This window comes from Plecotus auritus (assembly GCF_963455305.1).
Source record: "Plecotus auritus genome assembly, chromosome: 6".
Lineage (NCBI taxonomy): Eukaryota > Metazoa > Chordata > Mammalia > Chiroptera > Vespertilionidae > Plecotus > Plecotus auritus.
In genome coordinates, this window is record NC_137773.1 from 89,949,254 (window position 1) to 89,961,555 (window position 12,302).

A 12,302-nucleotide genomic window follows, 5' to 3' on the forward strand; every position below is an offset into this window, starting at 1 on the left:
CTTACCTAGTGCCAAATACAATTTAAGAGAGTCATCTCCAATTCTATATTTTATTGTCCAACAACAGATCTGTCTTAATGCAAAGCCTATTATTTAAAGTCCTAGCCTGAAGGAATGACAAACAGCAAAGGGCAAAATATGTAAATACAGTTGACCTTTGAACAATATGGGTTTGAACAGTGCAGATCCACTTATTCATGGATTTTTTTCAATTGACCTACACAGTCCGAACATCAGCTCTGAGGCTGTAGAGGGCTGACTGTAGTTATACTCAGATTTTCAACTGTGTGGGAGGTCAGCACCTGTAACACCTGCATTATTCAAGGATCAACTGTCATTCACATGAGACCGTACTCTATGATAAACTTTGCGATATTTATAAATTTATGCCACCTGTTATTAGCAAGGAAAATGGAGTAAGGGTCTTCTGGCCAAAACAAAGAGAGTAGTTTTCTTATAAGGAAGATGGGACAAGGAATATCCAGTACTTGGCACAGGAGGCCAGTAGGTAAATCCCAACAAATACCAAAATATAATTTATTAATTGCTCATTTACAAAACAATGGAAACATAAAAATTAAGCTTACCTGTATATTAGAAATACACTTCAATTTACCCATAGATCAAATGGTCTTCAAAATGGTAAGAGAAAAATGTTAACTGATTTAAGGAGGAAATATCTATTAATCTTATGTAGTATTGCTTGAAGAGTATTGTCTCAATGTTCATTTTTGGAAGCAGTAAATATCCACACTTCAGAGGCCCACTTTAAAAATGAGGCACTGATAGAGACAATACATTTATAACTTTTATAATAATTCTTTCATATTATAGTGTTCCAAAACATTATATATGGATTAATTTATATCAGGCTTTCTCACATTACTGATATTTACAGGGTTTCATTCTAGTGGGAGTTTTCACATTTAAGGATGAAGGCCAACTGATGTCTTTGTCCACATTGCTTACATTAAAGAAGTTTCTATTTAGTATGAGACCTTTCATGCCTTCTAAAGGAACTGGGACGACTAAAGGCTTTCCCGCATTTTTTACATTGGTATGGTTTCTCACCAGTGTGCATTCTCACGTGTCCTCGAAAGGTAGTACGATAAATGAAAGCTTTTCCACATTCTTTACATTCATAGGGTTTCTCTCCAGTATGAGTATTTTCATGTGTTCGAAATGATGTGTAACAACTGAAGGCTCTACCACATTCTTTACATTCATAGGGCTTCTCTCCAGTGTGAGTTCTTTCATGTACCCTAAATGAACTAGGAAAATTGAAGGCTTTCCCACATACCTTACATTTGTAAGGCCCATCTCCAGTATGCATTATCATGTGTGTTCGAACACTTGAGGAAGAAATGAAGGATTTCCCACATTCTTTACATTTGTAGGGTTTCTCTCCGGTATGCTTTCTCATGTGTCCTTGAAAGGTTGTGCGATAAATGAAGGTTTTCCCACATTCTGTACATTCATAGGGTTTCTCTCCAGTGTGTGTTCTTTCATGTATTCGGAAGGAACTGGGCCAACTGAAGGTTTTACCACACTGTTTACATTCATATGGTTTTTCTCCAGTGTGAGTCCTTTCATGTGATCGAAAAGAACTAGGACAAACAAATGCCTTCCCACATTCTTTACATTTATAAGGTTCTTCTCCTGTGTGTGTTATCATGTGTGTTCGAATGCTTGAGAGAGAAATGAAAGCTTTACCACATTCTTTACATTCATAAGGCTTCTTTCCAGTGTGAATTCTTTCGTGTATTCGTAAACCTAGAGGAGAACTGAAGGTTTTGTCACACTGTTTACATTCATATTGTTTCTCTGCAGTGTGAGTCCTTTCATGTCTTCGAAAAGAACTGGCACAACTGAGGGCTTTACCACATTGCTCACATTCATAGGGTTTTTCTCCAGTGTGATTTTGTTCATGTATTCGCAAACCTAGAAGAGATCTCAGGGATTTACCACACTGTGTACATTCATAGGGTTTCTCTCCAGTGTGCATTCTTTCATGTGCTCGAAATGAAGTGGAAGAATGAAAGGCTTTCCCACATGCCTTACATTTATAAGGAGCATCTCCAGTGTGTGTTATCATGTGTGTTTGAAAGGTTGGGAGCCACATAAAGGCTTTCCCGCATTCATTACATTCATAGGGTTTCTCTCCAGTGTGAGTCCTTTCATGTCTGTGAACAGATTTGTGGTAACTGAAGGCTTTCCCACATTCCTTACATTTATATGGCTTATCTTCATATTTGTGATACTCATAAGGTTTATGTCCAGTGTGAGATCTGATGTGTATATTCAGGGATGAATGACGCATGAAGTCTTTTCCACACACCCTACAGTTAAGTGATTGTCCTCCAGAAGTAGTTTCCTTGTTCAGATCAGGATTTGGAATTTGGCTGATGGTTTCTCCACACTGACTACCTCCTTTGCTTTCTTGGAGGTTTTCTACCATATAACTTCTGTAAAAAATGAGAAGCATTATTAGTGATTTCTTTGTTAATTTCCTATTTCTTAGGAGGGTATTGGATTACATTTTTATAATTTATAACAAAAGTGAAGGTTTTTTGTCTTTTCTGAATTGTTTCAATATACTGAATGCTCTGTAAAAGGACTAGACCTTGGTTATTATGAAAACAGTGATATTAATATATGAGGTTAAGGGCAAATAAATTGAAGTAGAAACTGTTTTATTTGCTTGTTTTAAAAAATCCATGACAGCCCTAGCTGGTTTGGCTCAGTGGTTAGAGTGTCGGCCTGTGGACTGAAGGGTCCCAGGTTTGATTCCAGTCAAAGGCACATGCCCGGGTTGTGGGCTCGATCCCCAGTAGGGGGCATGCAGGTGGTAGCCAATCAGTGACTCTCTCATCATTGATGTTTCTCTCTCTCCCTCTCCCTTCCTCTCTGAAATCAATAAAAATATATAATAAAAAAATTTAAAAAAATATTAAAATAAATATAACATGACATACTAGAATTCTTATGTGGAACAATGCTGTTTATTGAGTGACTCACCGTAGTTTTTTCCCCTGGGTTTTGTACTGATATTCAATGTTATGATCTTCCCATTTTTTCTCTAAATGCGTACCTAGAAAAAACAATTCCAAATTATTAGAAGTTAGAAAAAAATTACTAGATTCTAAGTCTATGATGAGTTGTGACCATGCTTAGTATTTACTAATATATTCATTTTTCCACATCTTGAAACAATACTGATGTGCATGAAATACTTGTTCTTGGTCAGAAGAATGGCAGCGTGAGAGGTCCCCTTGGTTTCTCCCCTTAAACTTTCAACAATTTGAACAGCTATCATTCAACAAAGGACTCCCTGCTTTGTCTCAATGCACAAACACATCTGAGAGATCAAACAATGAAACATATGAAGGTGGGAAGTGGGAGCAAACTGGAAAGGTGGGAAGAAAGAAGAGCTGAGATGGTGCCAGAGACAGAGCCTGGAGCTCACAGCCCGAAGCTCAATGCAGGTCTCAGCCCAGAGAGGGGAGGAATCAAGTGGCCACAGACATTCCCTTCAGCAGAGAGGGGCAGAGAGATACAATGAGCATTCCTGCAGGAGTAGTCAGTACATGCTGTGGCTGAAGCTAGTGACCTGTGCAAGGACATAGCACAGAGGTATGGCCACGGTTATCTGGTAATCGGCAATTTCTCAAAAGAGAGAAATTACCAGCCAAGAATAATATATCCAGCAAAGTTATCCTTTAGATATGAAGGAGAAATAAAGACTTTTCCAGACATACAGAAGCTGAGGGAATAAACCACAAGAAGACCCATGTTGTAGGAAATACTCAAGGGGTTATAATACCTGAAACAAAGAACAAAAGGTCACAAAACTATGAGTAAGATCACCAACAGGAACAAAGAATCAGGATATTACAACCCCTTTTTTAGAATAGGGTATTATACACTTAAATGTCACATAAAGGTTAGAGGAGGTAATAACATTAAAATAGAGAAAGAAGGCAATATATACTGCAATTCAGAAATGAACTCACAGAGTAAATAGGGATAATTTGTGACAAAGGGATATGGTTAAGGTCTGAATTTGAAAAGGGGGATGGAGATTAGATGCATTCAGAAGAGAAAGGGCTACTATATATATGAAACTTTCTTTTATATAAACCTAATTTTGACCACACCAAAAACAAAAAACAAAACTGAGGCACATAACTTAAAAAAAGAGGAAACAGAGAAAAAAATATAAAATACCACCAAACAAAAACAACAGAGAGAAACACAAAGGAAAAGAACCAATGGAAAAAGAGGACACATGTAATACTTTCAACAATAAAGATTAAAAAAGTAAAAAGAACCCATGGAGGCACAGAGCCACCAGAAAACAAAGGGTAAAATGGCTACAGGAAAACCATAGACATTAAATAATTGCCCTACATGTCAATGGACTGAACTCACCAATAAAGAGGCACAGAGTGGCAGAGGATCAAAAAACAAATCCCAACCTCATGCTACCTTTAGGAGACACATCTAAGCTGCAAAGACAAATATAGACTTATAGTAAAAGGGTGTAAAATGATTCTCCAAGCAAATGGCATACACAGAAAAGCAGATGTAGCCATACTTATATCTGACAAAATAGATTTCAAGATAAGACTGGAAACCAAGATGGCGGCATAGGTAAACACCTAAACTGCTGCCTCACACAACAATTTCAAAACTACAACTAAAAGACAAAACGTCTATCACCCAGAACCATGGGAAAGCTGGCTGAGTGGAAGTTCTACAACTAGAAGGAAAGAGAAAAGAGCATTGAGACATGCACAGTGCTGAAAAGCTGAGGTACGGAGGCGTGTGAATCGGGCTGGCGGCAGGTGTCTGGGTGCGCTGCTTCTTTCAACGCAAAGGGAGACAAGCTCCAGATTACTCTGAACTCCAGTTTCTGGGGAGACACTGGGGACCCAAACTCCTACGGGGAGAAGCTGGACGTCTGCCATCGGGTGGGAAAGTGAGGGTGACTTTCTTGCAGAGGTGTGTCCAGCAATCATTGTTTACTGTGCTGGGGCGCGAGATGCGGGGACTTGGAAATGCGGAAACGCAGAGAGGGCTGACTGGCAGCCATCACTGTTTGCCACGCTCTAGCCTAGTGACTCCCTGAGACCCCGACCCGCACAATCTACAAACTCACCCAAGCTCCACGCAGCGGCTTTTGCATATAAATGGTCTGCCCTATCGCATCTTAACCAAACAAACTGCAGCTCTGGTCAGACAGCTCCAAAACCTCCAAACCCCAAGCAAAGAGGAGAAAACTGTAGTTCTCGCTGTACCTCCTGCTGGGTGGCCTCAGACAGTAGCTGACCAGCACCCCATTGGAGATTCAGAAGCTAGTGTATCTAGTGGTCAGTGTGAGACGACACCAGATTTCAACTACTCATATCCATCCATAAGTGACACATCAAGAGGCAGACTCAGTGAGCACCAAAGCCCCACTGAAGCAAGTCCTGGTCCCTAAACGTGTCACCAGCGCAGCAGTTCTTCCATTATAGACAGAGCGGGTCCTCACAGACAACTGGCCTGGAGGTCAATTCCTCCCAGTGACACCAACAACAATCAAGATTTAACTACAACAAGGCTGTACACACAGTCCACAAAGGGGTGCACAAAGAGTGTCCACCTCAGCTAACCGGGAGGCCGACCCACTGGCCCATATAGGACACCTAGCACACAAAGCCACCCTACCAACTCAGGGAAGCAGCGAAAATGCGGAGACAAAGAAACAGATCACAAACGAAAGAAATGGAGGAAAACAAACGACTGGATATAGAGTTCAAAACCACGGTTATAAGGTTTTTGAAGAATTTCCTAGAAAAGGCCGATAAATTCAATGAGACCCTCGAGGATATGAAAAAGGACCAACTAGAAATTAAACATACACTGACTGAAATAAAAAATATTATACAGAGACCCAACAGCAGACTAGAGGAATGCAAGAATCAAGTCAAAGATTTGAAATACAAAGAAGCAAAAAACACTCAACTGGGAAAGCAAAAAGAAAAAAGAATCCAAAAATTTGAAGATAGTGCAAAGAAGCCTCTGGGACAACTTCAAGCATACCAACATCAGAATTATGGGGTGCCAGAAGAAGAGAGAGAGCAAGATACTGAAAACCTATTTGAAGAAATAATGCCTGAAAACTTCCCCCACCTGGTGAAAGAAATAGACTTACAAGTCCAGGAAGCGCACAGAACCCCAAACAAAAGGAATCCAAAGAGGACCACACCAAGACACATCACAATTAAAATGCCAAGGGCAAAAGACAAAGAATATTAAAAGCAGCAAGAGAAAAACAGTTAATTACCTACAAGGGAGCACCCATACGATTGTCAGCTGATTTCTCAGCAGAAACTATGCAGGCCAGACGGGAGTGGCAAGAAATATTCAAAGTGATGAATAGCAAGAACCTACAACCAAGATTACTCTACCCAGCAAAGTTATCATTCAGAATTGAAGGTCAGAAAAGAGTTTCACAGACAAGAAAAAGCTAAAGGAGTTCATCACCACCAAACCAGTATTATATGAAATGCTGAAAGGTATTCTTTTTTTTTTCTTTTTTTTTTATATTTTATTGATTTTTACAGAGAGGAAGAGAGAGGGATAGAGAGTTAGAAACATCGATGAGAGAGAGACATCGATCAGCTGCCTCCTGCACGCCCCCTACTGGGGATGTGCCCGCAACCCAGGTACATGCCCTTGACCGGAATCGAACCCGGGACCCTTCAGTCCGCAGGCCGACGCTCTATCCACTGAGCCAAACCGGTTAGGGCTGAAAGGTATTCTTTAAGAAGAGGATGAAGAAGAAAAAAGTAAAGATAAAAATTATGAACAACAAATACATATCTATCAACAAGTGAATCTAAAAGTCAAGTGAATTAAAAATCTGAGAAACAGAATAAACTGGTGAATATAATAGAATCAGGGGCATAGAATGGGAGTGGATTGATAATTTTCAGGGGGAAAGGGGTGTGGGGGGTACGGGAAGAGACTGGACAAAAATCGTACACCTATGGATGAGGACAGTGGGAGGGAGGTAAGGGCAGAGGGTGGGGTGGGAACCGGGTGGAGGGGGCCTGTGGGGGGAAAAGGAGAAACAATTGTAATAATCTGAACAATAAAGATTTATTAAATTGAAAAAAAAAGAAAGGTAATGAGTGACAAAGATAGACATTTTATAATGATACTAGTGGCCCCGTACACAGATTCGTGCACATTGAAAGGAAATTAATTAGAAGAACCGCAGCTCGGCAGTAAACCAGATTCGGTAACCCACAGCTGAAAGTGGAATCGTGCGGCCCCGCGAAGAATCAGGCTCCCTTCTCTCTGGTTCCGGGGTGTGTCACCCAGAGAACCGCCACTGCCAAGTCACCGCAGCTTGGCAGCTCCTGTGTTGAGGGTCTGCCCTCTGGTGGTCAGTGCACGTCATATATACTGGCCGGTCTGCCGGTCAAACGGTCACTTAGCCTTTTATATATATAGAAAGGGGAAACTACCTCAAGAAGATAAAACACTCCTTGCTCTGGCTGGTTTTGCTAAGTGGTTAGAGCACCAGCCTGTGGGCCCAAGGGTTGTGGGTTCAATTCCTGGTCAAGGGCACCTACCTTGGATATAGGTTCCCCAGCCACAGTAGGGGTGCATGCAGGAGACACCAACTGATGTCTCTCTCACATGTCAATGTTTTTCTCCCCACCTCCTCCCTCCCTTCCACTCTCTCTAGAAATCAATGAAAAAAAATCATTGATTAAAAAAAATAAAAATAAGTAAATAAATGAAAATTTAAAAGAAAAGATATAATATTTTTCAATATACACTGAGTGGCCAGATTATTATGATCTCTGAATGTATAATAATCTGGCCACTCAGTGTGTGTGTGTGTGTGTGTGTGTGTGTGTGTGTGTGTGTGTATTCATTTATTTTAGAGGCCTGGTGCATGAATTCATGCATGGGTGGGGTCCGGCCAGCCTGGCCAGGGGGAGGGGAAATGGGTGGTTGGCCGGCCTGCCTGCTGGCCAAACTCCTGGTCGAGGGGACAATTTGCATATTAGCCTTTTATTATATAGGATATACACTGAGTGGCCAGATTGTTATGTGTTCAGAGATCATAATAATCTGGCCACTTAGTATATATGCACCCAGTTAGGGAGCACCAAAATATAAAGTAACTACTAAGAGAACTAAAGGGAGAAACTGTAAAAAACACAATTATAGCCTGACCAGTGTGGCTCAGTGGTTGAGTGTTGATTTATGAACCAGGAGGTCAGGGCACATGCCTGGGTTGTGGGCTCAATCCCCAGTAGAGGGCATGCAGGAGGCAGTCAATCAACGATTCTCTCTTATCATTGATGTTTCTCCTTGAAATCAATAAAAATTATAGGTAGATCATCCACACAGAAAATCAATAAAGAAATATCAGCCTTACATGACACATTAGATGAAATGGACATAATTGACATTTCCAGTGCCTTTCATTCCAGGATATCAGATTATACATTCTTCTCCAGTGCATATGGAAGAATCTCAAGGATAGACCATATATTGGGTAACAAAACTAGCCTCAACAAACTTAAGAAGATTAAACTCGTCCTAGCCAATGTGGCTCAGTTGGTTAGGCGTAGTCCCATGCACGGAAAGGTTGCTGGCTCAGTTGCTGGTTCAATTCCCGGTTGGGGGAAATGCCCAGGTTTTGGCTCGATCCCCAGTGGAGGGTGGGCAGGAGGCAGCCAATCGATATTTCACTTCCACATCAATGTTTATCTCCTTCTCCCCTTCTCTCTCTCTAAAAATCAATACAAAATCTAAAAAAAAAAAAAAAAGACTGAACTCATACCAATATATTCTTCAACCACAATGCTTTAAAATTAGTGATCAACTGCAAAAAGAAAGCAAAAAAAACCTACCCCACAAATATGTGGAGATTAAACAACACGCTGTTAAAAATTTGACAGGGTCAAAGAATAAAAGGTGAGATCAAAAGATAGAGACAAATGAGAATGACAATATGACATGTCACAACTTCTGGGATGCAGCAAAAGCAATAAAAAAAAATACTTGATCTCTAATTGACAAATTAAGTAACAAAGTCGTCATTCTTACCTATGGAGGCCAGGTTCCTGAAGGTTTCCCTCATCACATCTCTGTAGAGTTTCTTCTGTGAAGGATCCAGTAAAGACCATTCCTCCAGGGTGAAGTTCACAGCCACGTCCTCAAAGGTCACTGAGTCCTAAAACATTGCAAATATCTACATAGTAGGATGCGTCAATCTGATAGCACTGGGCATTTACACTCAATTTATAGAAGGGTTACATAGGATTCTGTGGTTTCTCAACATTTATTTTATGTCTTGGTCATCAGAAACAAATACTCTGTCCATACTTATTTCCTCATAAATTTAACAGCATTATGCAGTACTCGCATCCTCACACAAAATTACAACTGAACTTGAAGCATCCATCTTATATAAAAACTGCTGTTTGAAATTTTAACCCTGGTATTTCGCTTCTGTAAATGCTTGCTTGCTTAAATAATAAGGAAAATAAGACTACTCCCACTTCAGAGAGGCCATTAAACCTTCCCCGGATGAAATTATCAGTGCTGGCACCAGGCCAAGCCTTTGGTTGAGGTCTCAAGGCCCCAGCACATAGGGGCTCTTTCTGCAAAGGGGGCCGAAACACCCCATATTTGGGAGACAAAGAAGGTAAAAACATATAAATAGGGAAAGTTCCTCCACGTTGGGGCCCAGAATTTGAGATACATTTTCCTCTGGACCCGTGCGTAATAAATGTAACTCCATCTCTCTGAGTGTTGCTTGGTTCTTCTCTGGTTTCTGTAACAAACTATAGAACATCCATCATTTAGAACCACCTGATATCTAGCTGTACAGAAGTCCTACAACTAAGGATATACAGAAGAATCCATGTCAAGATTGGTAGGAGGAGTGGAGACATGGAATGGGCTAGTCCAGTGGTCGGCAAACTCATTAGTCAACAGAGCGGCAAACTGCGGCTCGCGAGCCATATGTGTTTGCCGACCACTGGTGTAGCCTACTAAACATCCAGGCTGTAAAGTATAGTCCACTGTTCCTAGGCTACAAGCCTGTACAGTGTGCTACTTTATGAGATCCTCTCGGCCAGTGGTCCTCGACCTTCCTAATGCCGCAACCCTTTGATACAGTTCCTCATGTGGTGGTGCCCCCAACCATAAAGTTATTTTCGTTGCTACTTCATAACTGTAATTTTGCTACTGTTAATGAATTGTAATGTAAATATCTGTGTTTTCCGACGGTCTTAGGAGACCCTGCAACTGTAACATGTTGTGCTATGACATTATGACAGCTATGACGCCACTAAGCAATAGGAGTTTTTCGGCTCCATTATAACCTTATAGGGACCACTGTCATATATGAACTCCGTTGCTGACCAAAACGTCATCATGTGGTGCATGACTGTAGTTAAAGCAAACGGCACCATCAAACAACTGGTTTAAATGAAATCCATAGAACACTTCGTCCACTAACAGCAGGATATATACTCTTCTCAAGTTCACATGAAACATTCATCAAGACAGACCACCTTCTGGAATATAAAATACACCTTAACAAATGTGAAAGAACAGAAATTATACAAAATAATGCTTTTAGATCCCAGGGGCATTAATATAGAAGTAAGTAATAGGAAAAGAGTTGGTAAACACCCAAACACATGGAAATGAAACAACACTTTCACTTTTTATTTTGAGAGTATGTTTATTAAAGCTAGGGACAGTGACACAAGGAAGGGCCTAGGGTAGAAGCAGCCTCGGCAAGGCTGCTTTGGCTCCCTAGAAAGGTTACAGGAAAGAAATGAGCCTGGGCAGGATTGCTTTGGCTCACAGAGAAGTAAAGGTCACAGCAACAGAAGTGAGCCACGGTGGGGCTGCTGTCAGCTCACTGAAAATCAGAGAAAAGGGGGCCTTGGAGACAGGTTCAGGGGGTTAGCCCAGGACAAGCTGCTGCCACCCATTGCTCCCCTGGTAGCAAGTCTCCTGGGGACTCTTAGGGTTTAGAAGATGCATGCCTGAGAGGGAAGAATGGTGTGGGTGTGCTCCCTGGAGGAAGAATGCTACCTAAACAACACTTCTAAAAATAGCACACAGGATCAAACAGATCTCTGGAGAAATTATAGCTTCTTTTGAATTACAGATGCTCCTTGATTTATGAAGGGGTGACATCCCAATAAACCCACCGGCAATTAAAAATGCATATAATACATCTAACCTACCAAACATTATAGCTTAGCCTAGCCTACCTTAAATGTGCTCAGAACACTGACATTAGCCTACAGTAGGGCAAAAATAATCTAATACAAAGCCTATTTTATAATAAAGTATTGAATAGCTCATGTAATTTATTGAATAATGTACTGAAAGTGAAAAACAAAATGGTTGTATGGTATCACTTTCACAACAGTGTAAAGTTGAAAACCTGTAAGTCAGAGACCATCTCTAAATGAAATGAAAGTAGAACATATCAGAGGTTGTCTGCATGCAGTAGAAGCAGTGCCTAGAAAAAAATTTATAGCACTGAACAAGTACACTAGAGAAAAACAATGATCTACAATCAATGAAGTTAGCATCTCCCCGAGGAAACAATAAAAAAGAGCAAATCAGCCCTAACTGGTTTGGCTCAGTGGATAGAGCGTCAGCCTGCGGACTGAAAGGTCCCAGGTTCAATTCCAGTCAAGGGCATGTACCTTGGTTGCGGACATATCCCCAGTAGGGGGTGTGCAGGAGGCAGCTGATAAATGATTCTCTCTCATTTATGTTTCTAACTCTCTACACCTCTCCCTTTCTCTCTGTAAAAAAATCAATAAAATATATTTTTAAAAAAAGAGCAAATCAAACCCAAAGTAAGCAGAATAAAATAGTCCAGTTCAAAGTGTGATGTAAGAGAAATCTTGAACTCATTTCCTCCACAGATACAACCAAATCTACAGCTACACACAGAACAATTTCCTTGAAATAAAACACACATCAAAGCAGGTAGGAGAGGCTGAGATACAAACTTGCCATGAACCCTACTCCTGCTGTAGAAACCCATAATTGGGATGGAACTGAAAACCCTAAACTTCTTCTTCAGGAGCAAAGGTCTTGAACCCTGCATCTGGCACCCCAACTTTTAAGGCCTGCACCTGACGATGCGCCCCTTTGAAAGCTAATGGGCTGCATCCATGAGACCAACAAAGCTATAGTAATCTGAGAAACAGTTCTTAAAGAGCTCATGTGTGTGGACTCACCCAGCA

The 12,302-nt window shown here is 40.9% G+C and overlaps 1 protein-coding gene across 4 annotated transcripts in view; it reads right to left on the reverse strand.

The window, feature by feature from the left end:
- Positions 1–516: 516 nt before the first annotated feature.
- The window catches only part of LOC308251449 (putative KRAB domain-containing protein ZNF788), a 31,096-nt gene continuing 19,310 nt past the window's right edge, over positions 517–12,302 (reverse strand). For 2 of the 4 annotated variants that reach the window (XM_080674854.1, XM_080674856.1), the window contains 3 exons: positions 9,121–9,247; positions 3,019–3,091; positions 517–2,465 (listed from right to left, as the gene is read on the reverse strand). In XM_080674854.1, the coding sequence (XP_080530980.1) occupies positions 983–2,465; positions 3,019–3,091; positions 9,121–9,247 (1,683 nt within the window). In that variant the 3' untranslated portion in view covers positions 517–982. Of the gene's footprint in view, positions 2,466–3,018; positions 3,092–8,302; positions 8,379–9,120; positions 9,248–12,302 lie in introns of those variants that run through there. The other 2 variants (XM_080674855.1, XM_080674857.1) reach the window with 2 other exon arrangements.